This window comes from Phasianus colchicus, chromosome 21 (assembly GCF_987193195.1).
Source record: "Phasianus colchicus chromosome 21, bPhaCol1.hap1.1, whole genome shotgun sequence".
NCBI classification, from domain to species: domain Eukaryota; kingdom Metazoa; phylum Chordata; class Aves; order Galliformes; family Phasianidae; genus Phasianus; species Phasianus colchicus.
In genome coordinates this window covers 4,760,409-4,787,683 of record NC_143456.1, presented here as the reverse complement: position 1 = coordinate 4,787,683, position 27,275 = coordinate 4,760,409, and the positions used below count along the sequence as shown (strand labels likewise).

The window sequence follows — 27,275 nt, the reverse complement described above, 5'->3', positions numbered from 1 at the left end:
ATTGCTATCAGTAGGATGAATCTTGCTGACCTGAGTGACAAAGCTGCAAAACAAAACAAAAAATACAGAAAAACAGGCAGAAAGAAAAACCGGAGGGAAAGGAAACAGTCTGAAGTGAGAAAACAAACAGGGACAAGGAGAAAAGGCAGGTACTGCCTAAATCAGCACAACAAGCACAGCTCATTAGTACTTAAGGGAGACCGATCACCTGAGACACAGAACAACCTCCCAGCCTCCAGATGAAAGCGCTGCCTGCCTCGCTTCCCTTCCCTGCTCCAGCCCTGCTCTCACCCCACTGGGGCATCCTGAGAAGCAGCCTCAGCCTCCACTTCCCCAGGAGCTGCTGATGGGTAGGCTGGCCCCAATTAGCTGCTGTGTGGGAACGAAGCAACACAGCTTCACGCCAGTCGCTGGGACCAGCAGAGCAGCTGGCATGTATTATTTTTACATCTTTGCTGAATACATAAAAGCTGCTCTGTCCTCTTCTAACTTAAGCCTTCAGTTGCATCGTGTGGTAAGAGATGCTCACTGATATGACTGACAGAGTGCCTGTCTACACAGAATCAAAACTAGGTATAGATCAGACAAAGAAATTACTTAAAATAATTGCTGGTAAAAAACACCACCACTAGGTCCTACTGCGGGCCTTTGGAGGACAACAATGCAGTATTTTCTAATTTAACCTCTTACAATTTTATTTGCAGAAGCACTTTTCCCGTTCTTTATTTCCCTTTCAGTTGTTAGCCTTTAAAAAAACTGCAGAAGTGAAACAGCTCTGCGCCTGACAAGTATTGTAGGCTGTGGTACAGAACTGTTTGATTATTCTGTTTCAACCTTCTATGTAACAGGTTCAGTATTTCCACAGAAATGATGTTTGAACTGGAAATAGTCTTCTGTTGCTAATGGTAGTTCCTCAACCACTTTGCTATATCCAGACAAACACTGATGTCACAAACCCCTCCAGTGGACAAAAACCATCCTTCCTAACTGTGCAAACAGCTGCAGCAGAGAAAGGAGGTAAGGTAATGCACATCTCCTTTTTGGATTTGCTTATTTTTATATAACTAACTCTGTTAGCTAATGTGTCTCTGAGTCACAGGACCAGTACGTGGTTCACCACTAAGTTGACAGCACTGAGATCCTCACCTGGTGAGCTGGCCGCTCTGTAAGCTTCCTGGCTGGCCCCATGGGCTGGATGTGAACTGAGATGCACCTGCACATCAGGGTGCATGTCTGATGGGATGCTATAGGGACAGTGACAGTGGTTGCAAAGATGCAGCCTATCTGTCTCAGTCTGCTGGGACCAATTGGGTGCTTCCCTGTTGCATGTGCATATACCAGGGCGCAGCTACACAGTTTCCCCTTCTTTTTAACTTTGGACATTTTGTGCAAGCTCCTGCACTGTATGTGTAAGAGTTTTAAACATTCTAAACAATGTGTATCTAGTCTTCCTCTGTTTTCCCTAGGCTTAGCTCCTTTTATGGCATTAAGCAGTAAATCAGTAATTCAGGGAACCTTACTGTGCTCCTGAAGTGTTTGTTAAACAAACAGAGAGGATAGGGCCAGACTCACTGGCAACTTCAGGCAGAAGAGATGAGCAAACAGGAACTAACTACAAAAAAATGTGGGGGAAAGAGAGGTTATTTACTAAAGTTTAGTTAGTACAGATATCAGACAATAGATTACCAAAGAAATGGTAATAAAGATGCAAGAGAAAGGGCAAGGCTTACATACTGTGCACACACAGAGCCTGTTGCACAGTGACCTGGGTGAGCACTGCATGCACCTGGCTTGGCTCTGTGCTAACATCACATCACTGCTGCCAATGCAGTGACAAAAATCAATCCAGCAGGCAGCAAGACAAATAAGTCATGGGTATCACAGCTCAAATATGGTTTTGATCAATAACAGAAAATTAAGTCCTACTCCTTTGCCAAGAAAATAGATTATTTAATCAGAGTACAGGCGGATAGAGGTGTTACATAATCCAAAACAGCTCACTGTGCTATATTTAGTGGCCACTGCCTTTCAGACAGGGTAAAAGTACACCCATTACTGGTTACAAGCCCCGTGCTGCAATGGTCTTCTGCTGCGTTAAGCTGGTGCAACACACTCAACATGAAGGAATTGTGTATTTGAAATTACACCAACAACTGTGACAGGCTGATGAATTGGGAAAAGAGAAGAAAGTCACTGCCGTTGTATGGAATCATCCAGCAGGGTCAGAGGATCATGAGAGGTTCTGTAGCAATCCCAACTAAAACTTACACACCAGAGGATCTACAATACTGCTTCCAGCCTTCTCAATCTTCTGATTACCTTGGGTTTCCCATCGAAGGATGAAATGTTAGCATAGCACATTTGCACTTAATGACTGGTTGCTTTTCACAGTTATTTTTGTGACCTCTTAGCAATAAGCAGAGGAATCCCAGGAATTTGCAGAACACACTGAAAATCACTGATGTAGACCATCAACACAGAGCTCGCTCAGCAGCACCACAGCTGAGGGCCTTGCACCACTCCCCAAACCCATGGGGCTGTAATTAAAAGCTCAAAGAAATGCTGGTCTGTGGGCAGTCCCCCAGATGTGAACAAAGGAGTCATCAGTGCCATCGTCTGTCTGTCTGTCCCTCCACCTCTCCCATCAACCAATGCACACTGGAAAAAGGAGTGCAGTTAGTTCTGAAGTCAAGCACTTCTGGCTTTTATGGTTTCAGATAAAGAAAAATCTAAAAAGGAATTAGAAAAAACAACTCTTCACTGATTTGCTCGCAGCCCATACAGGCTTTTAAGCAGAAGTCAAAGAAAAACCCACATTCCTAAATGATACTAACTACAGCATTAAAAAAACCCAAAACATTCAGCAGAACAGCCAGTGAGCTACTCGTACTGTCCACTTCTCAGACAGGTTTTGGTATCAAAACCAACAACTATTTATGTCACTGAGTATTTGCATTGGGTTTACAGAGCTGCTTCGCTCAGTGTGTGCCCAGTGATGGCAGCTCTCCAGGCACTGAATGCAAAGAGGTCAGGGAAGATGGGATTCTCCATGGCCATACCTTTAAGGTATATTTTGCTCTGGGATATTCATTTAAGACATTGAAGAGAACAAAACTCTTCATGCAGACTAGAAGTTCTTAGCGGTCGCAGTATTTTAGAAAGATAAGAAAACAAGCACCATAAACAGAAATCAAACAGCATGACTGCAGTGTAACAGATACCTTAGAGATCCCTCAAATGTTTAGGAAAGCTAGAGAGGAAAGAAAGCACTATGCCCATTAAAAATAATAATAATAAAAGATAATTATAGCTGGCTCCAAATGTTAACAATTTAATAGTTACAGGATCTAAGTACTGTAAATGACTAATGCATGCAGCAAATGTATTTGTAACAGTGTGCAAAACAAAGCCCTTAAATGTAGATAGCTCTGGAAAAAAAGGATAAACTGTTTTATAACAGAAACTCTGAAGCACACAACATTGAGAAAGTTTGTTGTATTGTCTTCCTTTTGTGACTGGCAACAAGATCTCAGTCATTTGCCAAGGTGATGGAAAGACCAATAATGTGCAATCTGGGGACTCCACAGACCTGCATGACCAGAGGAAAACCATCTTTATACTTCTGAGAAGGATGAGATATTTTTTAATTCACACCAGAAGTCACTGATCAATGTATTTCCAAACAGGCAGCCATACAGAAAGAAGGATAAATTTAACTGACCACAGACTGAAAGAACTGAAAGAGTTCTGCAGATCAGTCACTGCATGCCATCTCATGTGCACATTTTGTGATGGAATAGTCACAAATACTACCTAAATCCACAATTCTACTTTAGCCCCTCAATTCTACTTTAATAAACAATCAGCATCTCCCCCAAAGAATTACTGAAACATGAGAATGAAATCAATACATTACCCCAAGGTATGTCTTGTTATTTTCTATTTTAATGCTGATTTTATTCAACTAGAAGAAGCTGGTGTGCATCTAATGTTGTAGCCACTAGTTGCTGGTTAAAGTTACCCTATGGAACATTATTGCAGTGCCAAGGAGTGCAGAACAGCTGCAGGACAGCTCAGCATCCCCCCATCTGCACAAGAGCACTGAAGCCTTTCATTCTCCAAACATGCCCAAATGGAGACCATCACTTATCTTCCTCAACAAACAGCAATGCAGGTCACTCCTTCCTGCCTCTGGTTAGGAACTTCCCAGCACTGCTGGCTAATGAGCAACGTCCCTCAGGTGCACTGGCTGGAGCTCCGGACATGGATTTGTCAAGCAGGGAATTAGCAGAAGCAATGGATAGCAGAAGCTGTCTGGCCCTCATTTCCTTCGTGGATGGTCTGCTACTGAGCTACAGGCAGCAGCTCTGCTAGCTGAAACTCACTGGATATTTCCTATTATCAAAGAAAGAAATTCTGTTGAGTAATGCTTTCATTCAATTTGCTCACAATGTTCTCTGTCGATGAATATATCTGATTTCATGTAAATGTGATTAAATAAATCAGACAATGCTAGGCTGTGTCAGTCTCAAGAGGTTCCAGTTCAAGATGTGAAACACTTGTCCCAATAAGCACAACCTGAACTAAACCCTGTGCGTTATGGATTTTTATTACCTCTTAATCACAAAAATACCCTGCTCACCTCCTTACTGACACGAGTGTACCACCAGAACCACACATTTTGCACATGCTGCCATGTGGATTCCAAGTCTTTCACAGTATCTAAGGACCGGAGGGAAAGGAAATGAAAAGGAAAAAAAACAGAAGATGGAAACATTCCTGTGAAGTAATTTGACTTATTTGGAACTCATGGCTTTTAGCACACAGAAGGATCAGGTAACAGGGGAACAAGGGCTGCAGCTGACACCGCCTGATAACAGAAATCGAAAAGAACAACGCTGAAATCCAGGCTGTTTATAATCAGTTGTCTACGCATGATGTTACAGGTCTAATCTGAAGTAGCCCGAGTGCTAAATCTTCATCTGCTGTGCAGAAGTTCACGTTACACCATCCTCTTTGAGAAGGAAAGGAACATCAGCCAAAGAACACAGGATCCCACGCCACGTACTCTTTGTAGAACGAAAAAGTCTTTTGGAAAAGCTATCGGTTGAACAGCAGCGTGAGTAAGAAAAAGAACTGTGTCTGGCAATGCGACCTTTCTCTGCTGCTCGCCACCAACCTGCCTCAGCCTGGACCCAGCACAGTGGCAGGGTTATCACCTCCAGCCCACAGAGCTGCTTTCTTGTTTCCAGGTACCACGGAGTGACACTCAAAGGACATGACTTTTTTTTTTCCTGGTGGTATATCTCAGATTAATTCCAGCTATAACAACAACAAGCAGTCCTCCTTCTACTACATTCAATTCATGTTAAGTGCACCTCCTGACAGGAGGCAAGGATTTTATCTCCTTATCACAAGCCCCCAGCTCTGCACTCCCATCTCCCACAAAGTTCTGGCTGCAGCCCTCCAGGGATGAAGGATCCCCAGTTTGCACATTTCTGGGATGGAATGCACCCAGAGCTGCAGCCCCTGCACGGAGCTCTGCCTGCACAAGAACTGCTGCCACCAAGCTGATGCTGTGTTAGCAATTAACAATGCATCAGGGCTCATCCATACCCCTTTGTTGCACAGTTTGCAATGAAATGGCAGACCGCGCACAAGCTGAAGGCTAACACAGAGAAACTTGGTATGTTCAGCAAGTTGGGAACAACAGTAAACAACTGAGCTGTAAGCAGAACATTATTTTCTCTGATACCATACACACAAGCCACTGTTTAATTAAAACTAAGCTGCTTAAGCCATTAAACTGGCAAATGGCTGCAGCCAATGCCTTGTCAGTTGTTAGCATTCACATAGCAGGAGCTGTTTGTTGTCACACTCAGATGGCAAGTTGCAATGCTAATGCACATTTCCCTACTGGCTCCACAAATCTGAAACAACCCGGGTCTGTGAAGTTATTAAAAGTGCTGCTGTATATTACTGAGGAATACTTTCTTACTATGATCTTCAAAGACACTAACACTACGCACTCGGCTGCGATTTCATTATTTCAATCTCTGTCCTAAAAATATAAGCCATTCTAGTAATTACGTGCATTTTTTAAAAGCAGAACTTGTATTAATTCTGGCTTTGAGCCCCCAGTTGAAGCCATCATCCTCACTTCCCCAGTGTAAGAAATCCAGACACGGATTCTGTATCCCCTGATTCAGATCCTGCATATCTCAACTTCAAAATCTTTAATTAAAAAGAATAACTTACAGGCGCCAATTTTCTCAGATCACATGCAATTAAAAAAAAATAATCAAAGATTTATCTTGGGTCAGTACCAGGAAAAGATCATCCGGGCCACCCAAACTTCAAAGCCACAGAAAGTCAGCAGCACTGAAAGCTGAGAGGCTCCTGAAGCCCCTCTGCCTATCGCTTGAATTGAGGTCAAGAAAGTGAGCATTGGGCAGCAGCAGCACAGGATTTGGGACAGGACACTTTGCTTCTTGCCCTCTGGAGCCTTTGTTCCCTTCCCCCAGATAGGAAGGATGGTGGCAAGGAACTTTTAGAACAGTTAAAGGCACTGAATTTGTTGATCTTTTTACTTCCTCTGAGTCATGCTCCTCAACCTTACCACTACACATGTTAGAATTTGCTACAACTCATTAAATAAACGTTTCCACTTCGACTCAGTAAAAGCAACAGACTCCCACATTAAAACATCACACAGGTAAAATAATAAAAATTGCTATTATGCTTCAAGTCACCCACTGAAGTGAGCTAGAATCTTTTTCATTTGGTGCGGTCTTCAGAAAAAATATTTCCATTCATCACAGAATGACCTAATGGATGGATGGCAAATGGATGGTCAGCGAGTGCATTCATTGTCTTCTATTCATATACATTTATTTTTACAGGCTACAATGCAAGCATCAGAACAGCTCTTCCACTTTGCTATCCAAGGACTGAAAGACCATCCACGTTAATAAAGCCCTGCCTTACCCCATGTGCCCTTTTTACATATGGCAAAACTGAGTCATCAGACTTGTTTTAGGTAGCTCACTTGACACAACAAAAACATGAGGTAGGAGCTAATTACCAGTACAGTAATCAAAACAGCAATGTCCTTTCCCAAGTCTTGAACTTCGTATCAAAACACAAGGCTTTTTTATAGAAGTTAATAGATGCCTAGATCTACTAAATGAAATGATGGCATTTCTCTGCATTTAGCAGGGAGCTTTGAAAACCTTCATCTCATGAGTCAGTAATAACAGTGGGGGAGGTAAAGACAATCTTGGGCCTGTAATCAATAAAACAAGCTGCTTAAAAGACCTCACCTGAAATGAACGTGTACATGTCTCACCAGAGCAGAAATGCTGATTTATGATTAAAAAGTGTAAATGTACTTCTGTGATATCAGTTGAGAGCAACTCGCATGTTTCATTCGCAAGGGCTTAAAGCAAATGGCTTAACATCACCAGAGCACAAACCCCTTCCTAAGCCTTTCTCCCAAATGCCATTAACACCTCTGCATGTTCTGTGTCCCATCCAATTCTCTCCGGCTTACATCAGTTCTATCACAATTTAAATACATCAAACTTCCTTTCCATTATTAAAGTTAAACCTACAAATGCAGCATTCTTCTCTCAACAAAATCCTGCCAAGGTCCCCGAAAGGCCAGGCCCGGCTGTGACATGATCTGCTGCCAAAAGAGCTGTCTACAAACACCCCAAAGACTGTGCAAACAGACTTTAAAGGATTTGGAGAGGAATATTCCCCCAGATAATACAGCAGGACGGGTATTGTTTAATAAGTAAAGGAATGATTTAGAAAAGCTGATGAGCAGCGGGTGCAGTGGCATGAATATGAGAATTATTCAGGTTTACCAGGACTGCAACAAAATGATCTGGAAGAACATTCCCACAGTAAATTAATCTACAGCTATGCATTATAAAGCTATTTCAGTTTCTTCCCCTTTTTGGGCATCCAGCATACCAGCACAGGTCTTTATCAGAGATCAGACACCAGGCAGCACAGTGCCCATGTACCCAAAACAGAATGACTGCATTACTGTTGAGCCGAGGGAAAGTAAATAGCCTTAGAAACACTTTTTGTTCGAGGAAGAGAGAAAAGGCTAAAAATATGTATCACAGATAATTTCTGGGGTCAAATTCCAAGTTATTCTGTTACTTTTCCAATGCAGAAGTATCTGGAATCTTTCCACCCAAGGCTGTATTAATCTACAGGGAAATTAACTGCTACAACAGTTGGAAATGTAGGGGTTAATTCTGACTGCTGTCGAATGCCCCAAGTCTGTGCTCTGTTCATCAGAGCATTAAATCTGAAAGCTCAAGAGAGTAGTGCAGCCGTGCTGCAAGGGCTATGTTATAAAGTTCTGCATTAAAAATTCATATCGGAGGCTTGCCACAGTACTCTGCTCTGGCTGAAAGGAGAGCTGCCGGGGAAATATTAGACACCCCACTGTCTTTCTGGCAATTGGAGACATTCCTCAACAAACAGCACCTCAGGAAGGGAATGAAAGGGCAAACAAACCGTGAAACAAATCAATGAGTTCAATTATCTCTCTCTCTCTCAGAAAGGAAACTTTTCATTTTTAAGGCTGTTTCATGAAATCTTTTAATGACGGCCCTGAACAAGGATGCTGGGCACTCTGGCTGCAAACCCAGCTGCTTGGCAGTGCTTTTTTGTTTGTTTTACACGAGACACAGGTTCCCAGCACAGTGCAGGGCAGAACCATCCCCCCACAGACCTGCTCTACTCACCTTTTGCATCACCGTGGGATAACGGGGCTGGAGGAACTGCTGCCACTTTCCCTGAAGTGTCTCCAGCAAAGAGTGAACTCAGATTTATTAAGATGGTTAGCAACTCCATGGTTAAGTTATGTGCTCCTCACTGCTGGTTAAGGCTGTATGCATTTCACAGCAATTTATGGCAGCCCAGCTGGTAAGATGACATGCTTGGCAATGATAGTGATGGGTGTTACATTTTAATGAAAGGCAGATGTGCCCCTCAGGTTATCTGATGTAACCACTGTATTCAGGCAGGTTAATAATACAGGCACAGTTAAGTGGAGAAATATACAGGAAATGAAACATCAGTAAATAGTTTCTTGAGGAACCGTGGAAAGAAAGCTACCTGTTTTACAGTCTTCCCCTGCACCAAACATAATAGAAAGATTCACTCTTCCCAGTGCTGAATTTTGAATTAAAGGTGAGCAAGATGGACAAATACTGCCCTGGTGCTACACAGATAAATGTATGGGAGCATCACTCACTTTGAGTAACTGAGCACAAAACGAACACTACAGGTGGGGTGATGGAACTAACAAAGTTCTAAGAAAGTTTTCAAGGCTTTTTTTTAGTTTCAATTCTTTGTTAGAATGCTTCCTTTTGCGTAAAACAAATAAATGCTGCCTTCTACTTAAGGCTAGAGCTTGTGTATCACTGCAAGGACACTGTCACACACACGGGGGGGTGGGGGGGAACAGTTACAGGTGTCCAACTAAATTAGGCTCACACTCATTAGCACAGTTGGAAACTCAACTGACTTCTACCTGGTTCGGAGTGGTTATTCCCACGAGTTCACTCAGGAGGACAGCAGTTTATCTAGCATGTGCAGTCCAGAGAGAATCAATGACAAGCCACACCAAGCCCAGAGTAACTTACTAATCCCCAAAAATGCATAAACATCTTTTGAGGTGGGAAAGAATCCCTCATTCAGTTTCAAGTTCATGAGTTAGAGGGAAAGAATGAAGACAGGTTGTACAGTCAGCGATCACAAGTAACCAGAGACCACCTAGTACAAGCCACTGAAAGACTGCTACAAAAGATGAGTAACCCTAAGGCAGCGTTTCAGTCAAATTTGCTTTTTGTTCAAAATTTGTTGCTAACAGGCATTTAAAACTCACGAGATTCAATCAGCAAGCATTCAAGCAGCATCAAGAAGTTGTATCTAAGTGGAAAAAGGGAAAGAGCAGGCCTTCCTTCTAGCTGCTGCTTCCTTAATGTTGATTCTTGCTGCAGCACTGATTGCCCTTTGCTGCCTGACCAAACTCCATGTGACTCCATTTCCCAACATCTTAAAGAATGGGAGGAGAGGCTGCCAGAGCCAGAAAGCAGTTAATTAGCCTCTGCTATGATCTGCCCCTGCAGAAACACACTAGATAAATGGTAAGGGTTAGTAATATCAGGCTTACAGGATTGTAAATGCATTTGTTTATTTAATGCTTTACATGAATGCTAATGAAGTTATTAACAGGCCTGCATGTTGTCTATTGTTTTTCTTGGTTTCACTGCCTGCACCACACTGCCTTATCCCTCCTGCTCCATGAGCTGCCCAACATCTTTGTCTTCCAAATCCCTGAATTAGTGCTCAGTCTTGGCTCCTTGCTCCTCATGTTTGGGATTATCACTCTCTTACTCAGAGACAGAATTTTTAAAATCACATTCATTAAAACATACTTTAAAAACCTTCAGATAATGAGATCCATTTTCATCATACCAGACATATTCTAGGGCATACAAAACTGCAATCTCATATGGTATTCTTGTCTTTTAACTGAGATCAGATGATACATAATTGAGGTCTCATTAAGTGCTATCTCCAAGATGAGGCTGAACCAGACGGGACAAGCATCTCTGGTGTCCAACACAGATGCTTTTCCCCAGGCTGTGCTTCAGCCACAGGCATTGAAGATAAGGGTTAAAATGGAAATAAAAGATCTGTGTCAGGTGGACAGAAGAAATCCTTGTCAGAAATTTTAAAGCTCCAGCAATGGTGGCAGAGATGGCAGCTGCAGGACCCATCCTGAGCTACGTGAACACCTGAACCAGCACAGAATCACAGGATCACAAAAGTTGGAAAAGTTGTCTAAGATCACTCAGTCCAACTGTTCACCTACCACCAATATTTCCCCACTAAAACATGTTCCTTAGTACAACACCTGAACGTTTCTTGAACAAAAAAAAATCAACAGTACCAATAGATAATATGGTGAAAACTGTTTGAAAATACACTTTTAAAGCAACTGTGGATAGGATAAGGCCCTTGTTTGTGTAGTAAAGTGGCTCAGAGCTGTAGTGTCACAGTAACTTTTTAAGGCAGGGAAGGGATAAGGCACATTTATGTGCACATTTAATGAGATGTTGAAAAACCTGCCTAGTGAGGAAATAGCATATGGATACTTTAATGAAGGTTGTGTCAGACACAGTCGCTGACAGTAACTATGAACATGTTCCTGTTCTTGGAATTCAAACAAAAAATGAAAATGAAAAACAAAGGAGAGCCATGGAAGCTGCTCATTTGGAACAAGGCAGGACATAGGGGAGCAGATCAGCAGCTCCCAGGGCACACATGGCTTTCCAAAGGGAAAGATGACAAACGCAGAAAGAAAAGACTGTTTTCCAGGACACTGTTTTGATGGTTGGACCCTTGCGAAGTTTCCTCTCCATCTTTTTCCATTCAATGAGGCAGCACAACATACACTACGTGACTCATTTTCTCACCCGCTTTGTTGCTGCGTGGGAGTGGGAAATGCAGCTGGAATCCATCTACTGAGCATGGGGAGAAGAGGGTGAAGTAAATGGCAGTGAGGAAGGCCTGTGCGGTAACTGCCTGGCTCAGCAAGACTGTTGCTTTTCTCAGGCTTGCAGGGAATGCAGGTCCTGCTGGCAGGAAGATGCTCGGGGTCTCTTCTGCTCAGCAAATGCAAAATCCTGAGGAGATTTGGCCCCAACAATGGCAAATGAGGATGGACAGGACAGGGCTGACACTGCTCCTGCCTGCCTGCCTCGTGGAGACCCAAGAACTGAGGAAGCAGGCCCAGGACACAGCTGAGCACCCAGAACACAAGCACAGTGCTGTGAGACCCTCTGCAACAATGTTCCATATTTATTTAAAGACTTCCAGGTAAGGATCTTGTGTCAACCCAAGGTTATAGATAACAGAACTGGGTGATGACTAGAATGTGCTGGAATACCCTAAGGCTATTTTTTTCTACTTTGGGCTGTTAAATAACACCAGCTTTTAGGCTACATTAGAAAAGGGAACTGAACAGTCTCACTCGAGGTTAAAAAACAAACAAATAAAAACCTTGTGTGGATCTAGGGCACTTCTGTGCTGTCAGAAAGTTGCGTTAACTAATTACAAGCCTAGCAAGAGACAACACAGTCCAGCTACAGCACTAAGTCCTACAAACTAAACGCTCCATTTCTATGGACTTCTCAAAAATGCAAACCTAAAAACAAGAAGAAAATCCTCCTTTGCCAGCTAGTGGTTTACATCCCTGATGTCTGCGTATTTCTTGATCCCAGCCAAGAGCAGACTTGCTCACTCTGAGCATCTTGCTTGTTCCTCTTGCCTCAGTCTCTCCTCCCAAAAGCAGAGGCTAACAGCAACGTTTCAAAGCAAGCCTTTCACAAAGGTTTCTAAGTGCTTGATAGCAATGCTGTCATTCAGTCCTCACAGCAAACAGTGTTGAGATTTTATTGTTTGACTGTAGGCTGAACTCAAAATTTGATCAACCCCCCCTCCAAAAAAAAGCTGGTTTACAGAAGAGCTTTCCAGTCCTGTTTCACACAGAGCTTTACACCAACAAACAACCTTGGTGATTCTGTGATTCTGTGAAACTGTGCAGATCTCAAAAATACTCTCACTAAACCACTTCGTATTAATGCTGCATAGTGATTGTGCATAAGGTACAATTAAAACCTTTAATAAAAATCTCAACTTGTAAAATGCACACAGAGCTTTCTGTAAGATCCAAGACGTTCGATTTTTCTTCCTTTATTTTTAAATTAGTTCTCTTTAACATCTTCCCTGTATTTTCATCTCCCTGCTATCACTACTCCTGGGTTTCACTGACAGCAATATAACTATAGAGAATTTAAAGAGAAAAGGCTGTAAGACACACGGCCTGTGAAGTTCTCCATCTCCTGTTTTTAGGGAAATCACTTTAAGTACAGCAATAATTCCAGAGACGAGCATTAGAAGTTAATGACTCATCAAAAGAACAGGAAATAGGAAACTTTAAGACCTTAAAGGCACAGCAAAGAGAAGGTATTTCATGTCATGTACAACACAACCACCCTAACTACAGTATTTCACGCTCAATGGGGGAAGCAGCATTTGAGAACATCTATCACAGTAATTATGTAATGCTGGAGGGAGCACAACTTTATTTTTTATTCAGTTTGACCCTGAGCATCGTCAAAATGGAAGGCTACAAACATCTGGAATGTGATACATTGGTACGATCTCGTATTTAAACAAGAAAGGTTTAAAAAAATTAAAGTAAATAATTCATAGGCCAGATTCAATTCTCAGGACATATTGGGAATTATTTCCCTGCAGTCAGAGTTAACTGAGACTTGCCCCAACGTTACAGAAGACTTCACATGAATACTTGAACTCTAATTCCACCATATAACTTTAGGCAGAAACAATTCTCATGATTAAAACTGCTGCTCCTGTCTCAGAGCCCAACCCAACACTCCTTCATGCACAAAGCAACCTATTTAGAACTTAATTCTACGCTGATGCCCAAAGAACAGGTCTGCTGTACATCGAGCAGGAGTGCCCTTCACCCCCAACAGCCATCAGACACAACTGTGTCCTTCTATCACTGCATTCTGGCAGTGAAATATCACCCCCAACCCCTCTTCCTGTCCCCAGCACTGGTGACTCATGCACCCTGCACTCACATGCAGGTAACAGGAGGAGAGGTTTGCCTCACTGCAGCCCGCCTGCCCGCGTTGCAGCATCACCTGCCTCCCTGCTCAGCAGTCCCCATCTGTCACCCAGCTCTGACTTTGTGCAGATTACTCGAGGATTTATTTATTTTCAAGCAGGATACACGGATGAAAACAGGCGCTACTTTGTCCTCCTGCTCCTTAGCTTCCACCCATTTGTCTCATTAACTTCTTTGGGGTTGTCATGATATTACACTGTAAGCTCTTTAGGGCCTCTGTAAGATAAATTCCCACCCCACTGCTCCAATCTCACTGGGTGAGGTGTGTGACCACCACAAGAAAAGTAATATTAAATATAAACATTGCAGTGTTGTGAGACACGTTCACAGAGCCAGGCCTTAAAACATCAAGCATCTCTCCCGTATTGTAAAGCAGGGACTGCCAGCTCACAGACCACATTTTCATCAGCTGCACCCTCGTCATTTCCTGATTTCGTTTTCATTAAAGTGTAGTCCAGGATTAAAACCAGTCAGCTGGATCTTCTATGTGATGCAGGCAATTTGCAATATTGCACCAGTGTTCAATCTTAATGACGCTGCACAAATACGCCCCTCTGTGTCATCCTTTACTACACTGCAAAAAAATAATAATCAGCCTAATCTATAAATGGAAAACAGTTTCCTGCTTCCTATATTGGAAGACAACATGTTTTTCTATAGGTTATTAAAAGTAATCACTTTAGGATAAATCCTTTAGTAAATACAACAACGTTTTTCCTCCATTTCATTTTCTGTGCATGCACCACTTTCAAAAGATCAGAAAGTTGGAATCTCCCAGAAAATCACACAGGAATGAAAGCAGTGGCAAAGCTGCCTCGACCGACAACCTCAACCTCAACATTTTCTGCTCTGTGTTATTTTCTAAGGCTTTTTATTGCACGATCGGGTGCAGTACCTAAAACCCTCACAAGACTATTTAACATTTACTGGTGAAAATGTAGCATTTCTGTGAAATTTGATATTTTCTTTCATCAAAGGCAGGGAGCCTCAACCCACATGTTAACAGTAATGTAACAAGCCTACTGCATGTGCTACAACTGAAGATCCTTTTCCAATTAGAATTCATTTACACTGGGGAGAGGAGAGGCAGGAACAAAGAGGTGGCTCTGGAATTTATTTAGAACTGGAATTGCACCATTCCAGCTCGGAGGATCAGCAGCTCAGCTGGGAACCTACACACTTGCTAGGACTCTGCAGAGAAACAGAAGTGAAAGAGCTTGTTAGCAGGGAGCACAGTTTGTCCTCAGAAATCCAAGGAAATGCACACGAGAACTTTATTTTTTTCTACAGAGGGTAAAGAAAATCACGTCTGCTGTATTAGGGGAAGAACTACTTAATTTTTCTGAAACTTGAGCCTGAGTTTGCTTTTCAGTTCCAGCTCTGGTAGAATCTCCAGATCAAACTCATTAGTGTCTGTTAAAACCAGGTTTGCTGATAGAAATGTGTGGGACAGCAAACAAAATCAGTATCAGGCCTCGAGAGAGGATCTGCCTCTTTAATTGAAAAAGGCAGAGTAATCATTCATTTATTTAACCCAGAGATGATTATAATCTGAAAACCTTGAAATCCTCTTACACAACAACTGTTTTGGCAAGCCCCTCTGTGTTCCAACAAATATTAAACTGTGCTTGCCATTTGTCTAAGGAATCTTGTATTAATAAACATGAAGAAGAACACTTTTACCTCCCACACTCAATGACAGAAGAAAACAAAGACCAGCTGTATTCATCAATGGATCCTTGTTCTGCACATAAAGGCTAATTACATTTTACTTCAAGCCTACACATGGAAAACTTTTCTGCTGCCATCTTGTCAAATTCAGCGTCTGATGTTCCAGCTGACAGACTGCAATGACTGCACATAATAAACTTCTTTCTGCCATTAACACCTTCAGCACCCTGCACATGGGCTATCAGTGCAACGCACTGCCCGGCTTCTGCAGAAGGGAAGGCTGATTTCTGTCAATTCCAACGAAAGGAGCTGATTTCACTGAAGATTTTAAGTCCAGAATCCAATCTCAGTTGAAGATGCCCTGCCAGCACCGAGCTCAGTTACTCCATACCTCCCTCTGCACACAGCGCTTTGAACCGGGACATTCTGAAACCACCAGCAGAAGATAAACAAACAAGCTGACACAGTGACTTCCAACTTCAAGATCACAACCACCAGTCACTAGGATAAAATCCAGACTCCTTCATGCTGATACTGAAGACTTTTTTTTTTTTTCCTGAAAGCTTTTCACAGTTACAAACAGTTAAAAGACAGATTTACTCCAAAACTGACAATCTTCAAAGTACTTTTAGCTTCAAAAAATTGACAATTATCTTTTTTTTCCTGAAGGCATTCCAATTCATCTGCATCAAATAAGTGTCTGTAAAACTAACAATTCTGGCCTAAGATAAAAATCACATGTTTTTAAAACACAAAATTAAAATTGGCAATACAAGTAGCTTTTCAGACTTAGATCAAAAGAGGGTTTCTTTTCAGAGAAGAATCAAACTGTCTTTCACCATTTTTATTGGTGTTTTTTCAACTTTTCTCCCAGCTTTTACAATTAAAATAGATGACTCAATCTCACTGTCTACATTCAGTTCCCCTTTCATGGCTTTCTAGATTTCCATACTGCAGAATTTGGGCTACGAACACCATGGATGACTGCTATTATGCAAGCATTATTTCTGCCATAAATATCCAAAACAATGATAAAATATTTCTGCTGTTATTACAGTCTACAAGTTTGTTATCACAGTGCATTAGTTTAGGAGATAAAGTACATGCCTAATGCCTGCTTCAGGATTCAGCTCTGTGATATCTACATTAGACCCAGTCTTCATCATCGTCCTGCTACAGATCACAATAAAACTTCTTGCAACTGCAGATCCTACTAATTTGATGTAAATCTCCATGTATTAGGTAAGAATTGTACTCAAGATCGTAAGAAAACATCTGTGTGAATCTTCCTGAGAAAATGAAACACATTAGAAGTGCAAGCAAACTGTTTAGAGTACATCTTTTGCAGAGTGTAAGATAAGTCATGCTACTCAGGGAAACAATATTAAAATCCAATGCAAACACTGCAAGTAAGAACACTGAAAAGAGTGAGGGGTTAAAAGGTTCAGAGCCTACACCACTGAGCCCTGATGCCTGTTCCTGCAGCAATGACTGCAAGGCAAAATCCCAGCAGCAGAGCTGTCAAGCATCAGTTATGAGCAGAAAGGGAAATAAAGGCAATTTGCAGTAATTTAGGCTCCATCAGAAACATCATTAGTATGCATCTCTTAAAGAAGGATGAAATCAACGAGGGAAAAAAATGCATTCGATCACCTTATGCAGACCTCGAAGGGAACTGGAGTTACAGGGTACAACCAAAATTTACTTTGAAGATTGCTGTTAATGATGTAAAAGGTATTTCAACCTCAGACACTGATTCTTAACCACTATGGACAGAACTTTGTAAATTCCAAGCTCCCCATGTTCTTCAGAGGGGAACTGGATCCTCTGTGCTCACAGAGCCACATACTAAGAAATTAAAACTTCTTGTGAGTTTAAGTGGCCTTGAAAAACCTGATTCTGCCATGTGCCATACCAGAAAGCCACTTCCTTATAAGCCAAAACAAAGCCATGGCACTCTTCCCACCAAGCCTGAGCTGAAGTCTCTCTCCCCAAAGCGTGGAGACTGCCAACAGCCTTCTGCTTTCATTCTCTTCTGTACCACAACAGGTGGCATAGCTGGGAGGAAGGGTTTTCCTGTCTATTCACCCATCACCCTCCTACTTGGAAAAGAAGAAGGTAGTGATGCCCTGGGTGTGATACATGCAGCTGGCACAAGGATGTGACCTTATCTTCCACACCTTGCTCTTACAGAAGGCACCCCTTGCTTTCCCGTCTCAATTCCAGAAGAAGGAAGCACTGTTTAGGCTTAATTCTGGGATTGCTGCTGTTCATGAGATTTCCTTCTCATCACAACATTTCCGTAAATACAAAGAGTGAAAAAAAAAAAAAAAAACCAGCAGAAATCTGTTTTCTGTCTTTTGTTTCTTGGACCGAGTGTTAATAAAACCAAGGGATAATTGAGTACAATAGCCATTACAAAGACAAGGAGATATATATATTTGAGACTACCTCTGTGTTCTGCTTGAAAAAAGCAACAATTGGCCAAAAAATGTCATTCTGAACAGTTTGGGGTGGATTTGGGAGAAAGATGACTGTCACACCACAACCAGAAAGAATCAGGGTGCTTATCAATGCAGTGGATATCCAGTGGTAAACCCATTCTTAACAGCAAGACTGCAGAATCACAGAAAATATCTTAATTCTGAAAGTGGCCAATTTCTAAATAAAATATGAGACATGGAATAAAAGATGCATAGCAGATGCAGCACCTGAGAATTAAATCAGGAATGCAGCAGCATGTGGCCCAGGAAAAGTGTATCGTTGGGTAGAAAAAACATGAGCATTAATAAACTCTCTACAGGAGACCAAATTATGACAGCGTTTTCAAAAAAACGTGGACTCCTGAACCTCTCCCATCTTGTCCATTTCCAATAGGCAGATACAAAATAAAAAAAGCAATGATACCCTGAAGGAAGAAATAGGAGGAAAGCAGTGAATTCTTACTTTGCAGTAGTTTCTTCATCGTATTTTGTTTTCAGATCAAACAGTTCTGTTCTGGTTTTTTCCAAGGCTAAAAGGCAAAAACATGAAGCATTACACTGCTGTAGCAACAGCGAAAAGCAAGAAGACTACTCCATTCTTTTAATTCAGCCATAAATAAAGCTCTGTATCTCCTGATGAAAAATCCTTTGCTCTATCTTCTTACCTAGGCAAATCATTACGACTTAGCAGAAATTTATCTTTTCATTTTTCTCTGGTATTACTTCAATATTATAAAAATTTCCAGTTTCTATTCTGCTTAACAAAGCTAAACATTACTCATTTCTTATTTAGCCAGCTAAACTGCTTATTCACTTGAAATATGTACTGCAATAATTCAGGCAAGAAAATTTCTTGTGTTCTCGAAGTAAACAAAAACAAACGCATCCTGACCTGGAATATATAAGAGTGCAGAGATGGACAGAAATATTAAAGGCAAGCCACAGAACAAGCAAGACACACTAGGAGACACTGGGCTCATACTGAAGCCGGCCCACTATAAATACTTATCATAGATCAGAAATGTGTGAAACCAGAGCAAAACACAACATAGATGAAAAGTTCCATGGCCTGTTTTCACTGCTGTGATGTTCTAAAGCTGCATGAGCTTTGTGCTTGGTAGTGCCCACTCTATCAATTGACTGGCTGCAACTCAAGTGTTCGTTTAAGGTGAAGCCCCAAAGAAGCTCTGATTCACAAAGCACATTCGAGCTCTGCTGGTTCACACACAGTCCTGACTCAGTGGAGGATCTCTGTCCTCTCACCTCCAGCCTGTGCATTGGTATAGGGCAGAATAGGGATGCCAAACCTGTTTGCAAAGCTTGAACTTTGTGTTCGGCTTCTTCCAGCTTTGAGGCTGTCGACATCTGTGTCTCCTGCAATTTTCTGTAAACGGAAAAGAAGAGGTGAGAACAGAGCACGCAATCATGTTAAACAACTTACTTGTATTTTGCAAATTTGGAAGATGAAGTGATTAACTGTCTCCACCGTAACCAGACAACTGACAACACCACACAGACTACAAGGTGCTTCAGTGGGACTCATAAATCATGTCACATTGCAATACTGTTCATACTTTGCAGTCCCACTTATTAAAATTTTAGCAGTGTAGCCACCTCATAACATAAGCTGTGAACATTATACAAGAGTTGACTGCTATACAAATGACAACTTCGGAGGAAGGTTTTCTTGAGCATAATTTGTTTTGGAAATGTCACACACATTAAGAAAATTGTCACCAAGCACCCTCTGTTGTACAAAGTTAGTACAAGGAGAATGATACATTTCCATTTTACTGTCATAATGAAGAAATTTCTTGCCATAAGTGATATACTGGATAGATGAGGCAGCTGTTTCATCACAGCTATAATAGTTGCCAATTTCAGTAATATTATTTAGCTACTTCAAAAAAAACTCCACATATTTCAAAACAAATTTCACATTGATATTTTCTCTATAACATAATCAGACCTTTAATATGCTCACATTTCTTATGGCCACGGGCAATATTTCCTGGTGTGTGTCAGCAATACACATTAGCATCATCCTTCCACACTGCCACTACACCCTTTGCTAACGGCTAAATGAAAGGACTTATAAAACTCATCTTTAGAAGAGAGTCTGTCCAGCATCTCCCAGAAGACGTTATTTTTGTGACACTGCTTTTAAGATATTTGCAGATTTTGAAATTGTGAAATGCCTTATAAAAATACCAGCATCTGACTTGCACTCTGAAGGGTACAACCTTTATTCTCCAACACAACTGACCAGACTGGTAACTATTTGTAGTGAGAAACTCACAACAGCTCCCTTCACCCCAAATGACAGACACGGAGAACTCAGAATCTCCCCTATGCATTCTTTTTTTGTTTTTTGCATTCTCAGAGCTCTCATTTTGTTTTATATTTATGCACTTTTAAATTGTACTTGCTGAAGTCACTGCTTACATGTTAATTATCAGAGAGTAATCACAGTTAATGATGATCAGAAAATGCCTTGTGTTCACAGGCAGATCCTTCCTACTCAGCTCTGAACTTAAGCAATCCACTACCAACTAAAAAGCTCACATAAACTGACGGGCTTCTACGCTAAGCTGAACACGTTAGCCTCAATGTTATTGTTCCATGGGAGAAATAAACTCTTCAAGGTAGGGAACTCAGCTTGAAAGAACTCCCTTATGACCCTTGGTCTCACCCAGAGAGATCTGCCTGCCCACTGACCTCTAAGATTCAAACACTCCTTACTATTTGCAAAAGATCAGAAATGCATCCAAGATGCTTAAATAAATTAAAAAAAAAAAACAACAATAATGTAAAAATAAAAGTAATGTAAAATAATCGTTAATTTTAACACCAGAATATGCAAGCTATTCCTATTTTGTAGTTCTAGTTCAGGAACACAGTCCCCTTCTCAGACATGACCGTATGAGCAGGAGTGAACACCTCTTGGGCACAGTGCTCCATCTGAAACATCTCAGGGTTGTACCGATAGCACAACGATATTCTGACACAGCAAGTGGGCACAGCAGAGTGAATTACACTGCAAGCTAATGGAGAAAGATTAGTGTCACAGAGGACAAAGCAGCCAGTGAAGAATAAAAGCAGGTTTGCACTCTTCTGAACACGACACCCCTCCACACAACGCTACTGCCAAGCAACAATCTGTCCTTGTTTTACTCCTACACTTCCACAATTGTTTTTCTGTGCAAAGTTTAGTATCAAATGATTCTGTGTCAAACACATAAATCGCCAGAATCTCTCAATAAATGACCTGTCTCAGCACACCAAAGAAAGGATCCTGGATGGGAGAAGTAAACAGAATAACACATCTCTCTTTTTCTACAACACCTACAGAGGACACATGCACACTCACCTCTCCTTCTCCGCGAAATCATTTTGTAATTTTTGTTCTTTTTCCAGAGCTATGTTCTCTGCTTGGTTCTTCAGGGTCTGTTCATATTCTCGGATTTTCTCCTTAAGTGCTTTTATTGTAACCTCTACAGAAAAACAATAGGGAAAGAATGAGTTTACATGGCTCCACGTGGCTCCACAACACAAGGCTTTCTTTACCCTGTAGGCTCAGTGTGTTTTAAACTTTAGCTCTTCAACTCTGACACAAAATCAATGGATATGAGTCCCTTCAGAGACCTTTTACTCCCTAAATGTTAAATTGAACTTTAAGTGTTTATGTTGAGAAGGATCAATGCAGTTTGCTGGAAAGCAGAGAGGAGGTTTCTCTAACATGACTTAAAAAAAAAAAAAATCAATTCTAAAATATAATATCACCTTATTGACTAGTCTCGAATTAGCTCGCTGCTGAGTACAGATTAATAAAGTCCCAGTGTGAGTTTAAGTATGCATTTATACATAGGACAGTTAATTCACCTCATGTGCTCATGTAAAAAGAGGCAGTTTTACTATGGTTCATGCACAGATGCAATCTAACACTAATTGAACACATATCTCGGGTACAGCTTTGTCCTGCTTCACAACTGATGACAAACACAGCAGTTAAGATTTAACTGCAGTACTAACAACAGATCAGATGCAACAGACACTCTGGAGCCCTTCATACTCCCGTTACTCAGACTGCTTGTCATCCTCACTGGGCTTCATGCACGAGCACCAACCATTACAGCTCTGAGTGCACTTGTAGTCTTTCGGGGAATCTGAATAAACCCTCCTCTCAGATGAAGGAGCTTCCTTGCATTTGCTGCGCCTGGTGATGGATGAGAGATGAGGCAGAAACCTGGAGAGTCACCGTGGAGCCACTGATGGACAGTGTCACACGTGCTCTCATCCATTCCTATGTGAAAGCCCTCTGATCCCACCCACAGGAAAGGACCAAATCCTTATAGGGGCCATGAGAAGAAAAGCAGGACATTCACCAGAGTATGCTTTGTAACAATAATGGAATTTGGAAAAAGCATCAGAGTGCCAGAAGTCTTGCAGCTAGCAATACACTTCAGTGTACTTACAGAGAGATGTGGCGGGTTAAAGGCATCAGCTTATTAGCAGCTGCCATTAACGATGCTTTGGGAGAAATACCTTTGGATATAAAACATCTCTGGTTCTGCAGAAATATGGGAGAAAGACTAACTCTGCTATGAAAAGTAAAGCCTAAGTACTTGGGAAAAAATATCTCAATAATACCACCAAAACCAAGCATAATCCTTTAAAAGCCTGCACTTTCAGACTTGACTGGGGAACTGTCCCAGCAGACACAGATACCTGGTGATAAGGTCTGCAGGCTGGGAACTGCACTGAAGGCAGCCAGCCAGAGAGACCACGAGAGCAGGGGGAGAGTGGAGAAGTGACTGCCAGCACACCCACTACTTCTGAATGAAGGAGTGGGATTGTGCTTGCCATGCAAAAATCAGATGAGTCTCATTACTGATTAATAAGCCATGAAAGGAATGTGATGCTTTTTTTTTTTTTTTTTTTTTTTAAGGAGCAAAGAGAAATGCTTCTGAGATCTGAGAAATATGAATTCTGCTCTCCTAAATAAGCAAAGGGTGCTCCTTCACACACGCAAAAGGATGCTCATTCCTACATACAAAGGATGCACTATTTGTGCTAGAGATATCTTTGCTGCAAGTATTTTCACATCTAAACTTGCAAAAGTATTCAGGTATCTGAATAAGCACAGAATCAAATAAGCAGCTTCCATTTCAATAATCTCAAGGAAATTATTAGAGTTGCATCTTATCCATTCAGAATGCCGTATTTTAAAAGGAAATAGAGTACTAAAATTAATGCAAAAATGCACGAACATGGGAAAAAAGTATTACTTTTGTGACAAAATCTGTTTTTACCTCTAGGCACAGACTAATCCTCTGCACTGTTCCAAAAACTAAGTGCCCCTTTTGCTGTTCAGGTTGGCTGAAGCTTGTTAGCCACTGCCATTTATACCAGTTTTGGAAGAAGTTCTTAAAGGCATTGTACGGCTTGTATACAGCCCTCCAAACAAAGAGATTAACTGATCAAAGCACCCTTGGCTAACAACAGGCTTTTCCCTGGATATCTTATTAATGCCTGTTTGAAATAGAGTGTGAAACTATTGCGCTGGCGTCAAACACAGCGCAAACACCGGAGTGGCAACACAGAAAAGAAGTCAGCACGCACAAGGGGAAACAAAAAGACCAGTCTGTGCACAGCTGCTGCAAACAACTGCGGAATCTGAGATCTATTCCACTTTCTGGGATGAACCCCCATGTCATGCCTGCATGTATGGGGTGCACAGCTTCATGAAAACTGCACAGTGAGTTACAACTATTGTACATTGCCAGTGCAAGACTGCCAGTGGGCAGCATTATGGTTCCCACTTAACACCTTCTGTAGTGCAGCCTGAATCTTTACACGCTAGGACCTGTCCTCCCCAAGGGCCATCCCTTCCACGTTAATATCATGTAGGGGTATAGATGCTCCTTCTGCTGAAAATGAGAAGCAATAAATCCAACCTGGCTGCTAATGTTGCTTTCAAATGTTACCCATTTGGGTGCAATGACTCCATAGTCTAAGAAAGTTTCAATGTCTCCAAATGTGTAGAAGAAAACCCACATCTATGATCCAGAACATAGTACTGAATATGAAAATGACAAGCCCTACGTACAGGGAAGCAGGCATACAACCAAGCAAAATTTGTTTCCTGGTGCAGGAAACATGTTCTTCTAAGATACAAGAAAACTAGAACAGTCCTAAAGACAAAAGGCTTTAAATCTAATTGAGATTTTCATGTATGTCCATCTACTCCAGTCTCATGAAAACTTAATTAAACATAATTAGCTTGTTTACATTGTTCCACACTGTTCTTTGCACAGTTCGTACAGTAAACGTAAAGTATGCATGCTGAATGTACTCCAGCAGCATAATGCAGATTCACATGAGGAAAAACAGAGTAAAATTTCCATTTGTACAAGTCTGTACCCATATATGAAATACTGGGTGTTTTTTTTTTGTGCATGGCTATGTAAGACGTGTTCTGCGTGCACCCACACGCCCATTCAGCTTGATGTCAGCAGCAGCACAGCCTACATGTAACTTCAGCTGGTGGAGTCACTTCCAGGCAGAGCTGGAGGAGGCTACAATGCAGTAACAGCCTCGTTCTCTGATGTGGTGCTACAGAAACTTTTCAAGAAATCCAAAGAGTGTAACCCAAAGCCACAAACGCACAAATGCAGAAGTGGCAACAATACACTTATATACTTTCTTTACTGAACTTCAATGCTACTGTCAACTCTGCCTGTAAGAAATAAAACTGAATTTAATCTCAGTCTTCAAATGTCAGTATGCATTAAAAGCTGATAAATTAATTCATTTGCAACCTACCCTGATTTTTCACCTCGGCAAATTCTTTGTTGTATTCCTCTAGAGTTTCCCTAAGTTTCTGGTTCTCTGTTTCAATATCGTGCATACGTTGAACCTTCAGCTGAAGCTGCTGTCCTAAATCCAAAGCTGGAACTGGATCTGAAAAAGAAACAGTAAAGTAAAACATAAGGTAACAGTAACACTTCTGCAACTCCAGCAGCTCAGTGTACAAGCAGCCTTTTTTTCTTTACTGATATCCAGTGACAAGTTTTAATTACTTTTCCTCCTCACTCCATATCCTACATAATTAAAAAAAATATGGATAGTTAACTTTATCTAGGCTACCCTTCAGACTGGGGTGTGCCTTCCTCACTGGGGCATTTACCCACAGGGCAGTCTGCCCTGGCTGCAGACAGTCACAATGCAATGGCACGTGACAGCCTAAAAAGTTATGTATTTTTCTTTTCAAAATGAGAAGTTGGAGGGAGAAAAGCAATCCAGACAATACCATCCGTGGACAGCTGGTGTTCCTTAAATACCTTCACTTTTGCAGGACTGAATTTCTGAGGAAAATTCTGCCCTCCTGCACAGCCGAGCACTAAAAGGTTATTTGATTAGAGAGATGTAAGCTGTATTTTCTCAGAGTGACAGATCAATAATCACTGTGAATTTAATACCATAAATCTTAGATTTTGTGACCCGTGTTCCCCATTTTTCTTATACTTCTAATTGAATAAACATTAGAAATTATTTTATACGTTCTTGTAATATTAATTCTCCAGTGCTGGTTCCCTTCCCAGGGACACACCTGACACGTACACGTGTCATTTATTCTGGGATTTCTTCCCCATCAGGATAGGAAAACGCTGGAGTCCAGTGGACTTATAAAAGATTATTGAATACATTTCTCTTATGGGCGCCAGCATCTCTTGTGGAATGGCTGCAAAGATTTAGTCTCCTGTCGAGGAATGCTAAACACCAAACTCAGCGGATCAACAACAGTATATGTTAGGGAGTTCACTTAATTTTCAACCACCACAGTCATTAATTTTTCAGACCACCCTCAGTCTCTGGAAACACATAATAAGTCTATTGTACCTCTGTTAACACATTAAGCATGAGCCTGTGTGTTTTTTCAATATGCCAGCATTGTTTCATAGTTTATAAAAGAATAGTACTGGGTTATGTTGAGCTCAGAGACATTGTAAGTAGCAGCAGTCTGCTGCATTTTGTTACTTCAGTTCTTCAACAGCTCATGGCATTACCCCGTTCATAAGACAAAATCTAGGTTGCTTGTCATCTGTTCTCTGTACATACATAGTTTATGACTACATCACTTTTTCATTTATGCTTTTTAGGCCAAATACTTTTCGTTATTATTATCTGCATTAAAATATTTATAATAAATCAAACTTAAAATGTTATTGCGGCAGAGACGGGGGGGAAACAGGTAAGGAATTACACACCAAGTTTAAGTCACAGCAGTAGCACGAGTTACAGTCCCTACAACGCTGCTGTGCGGCCCCATTAAGGCGCAGGCTGTCACAACATGCCCTTCTCCCACGGAGGTCTGCGACCCTTTGTGGGACCAAATGCTTGTCAGCACCGTGCTGCAGAGCCAGGCCTGGGCAGCAGGGATCTGAGCACTGCTCATGGAATTCCTGCAGAATAGCATTAGAGTGCTACAAGGAAAGAAAGTGAACTTTGCAAAACTGTGAGTGCGATTTTACCCCCACTATGAGAAGACCAGACACCACAGATGCATTCTGCTCCAAATGCACGTGGCTTTTTACTTTTAAATCAGACCAAAATAACACGGGCATTATGAAGTGAATAATGACAAACCTTTAGTCAAATCTGAGGTCCCTGAGCAGCTTTATGCACAAAATGAAAATGCTCACGATCTCATAATTATTCATCAGGACATGTATATTTAATTTAGCTCTATTAAAGGTTAATGTTCAAGTAGCAAAACAGTGGCAGAACAAACAAAATGTAAGAACAGTCTCTGTGCATTAAACTTCAAACTTTACCAGAGCCCATTTGAAGGACTGATGGCCTGCAGCCACTAAATAATGTGAAGGACACGGCATGAGCACCTCTTAGCCTTAATTTTTATCACTGCATGGCAATAAGATGACCAAGACACTGTGACCGGAGACACAAATAATTCGGTTCTCACGACAAGCCTTAACGTGCTCTTCCATTTAAAAAAAAAACCAACACACCTAAAAGGCCATGATTTCTGAAGTATTTATGAACACCAATTAATACGAAACAAGCGTAAACCCTATCTGAGTGGAATGGATTTAAAAATAAATAAAAATACCCCGCTTTTCCCAATGCATGCATGAAGAAGCATACCTTTGTATATTAACCAGGCTTACAAAGTGTGTTTCATGTCATTTAACAGGAGGTCACTGAATTTTTAAACAAGCAACGGACCAAAACTTTCGATTCATTACACAAACAACAGGCACACATGTTTCAGACATCAAATGCCACTAGCTTATAGGCAGCAACAAAGACATGCCTTTTCTGTAACTGCTAGAAGAGAAAAATCA

General features: G+C 41.3%; 1 protein-coding gene across 5 annotated transcripts in view; it reads right to left on the bottom strand.

Annotated features, from left to right (window-relative positions):
- CUX1 (cut like homeobox 1) overlaps positions 1 to 27,275 on the bottom strand; it is a 226,366-nt gene that overhangs the window by 94,316 nt on the left and 104,775 nt on the right. For all 5 annotated transcript variants that reach the window (XM_031591842.2, XM_031591837.2, XM_031591838.2 and 2 more), the window contains exons 5-8: positions 24,733 to 24,870; positions 21,278 to 21,401; positions 19,215 to 19,291; positions 18,371 to 18,437 (exon numbers count right to left, since the gene is read on the bottom strand). In XM_031591842.2, coding sequence (XP_031447702.1) covers positions 18,371 to 18,437; positions 19,215 to 19,291; positions 21,278 to 21,401; positions 24,733 to 24,870 — 406 coding nt within the window. The remainder of the gene's footprint in view (positions 1 to 18,370; positions 18,438 to 19,214; positions 19,292 to 21,277; positions 21,402 to 24,732; positions 24,871 to 27,275) is intronic.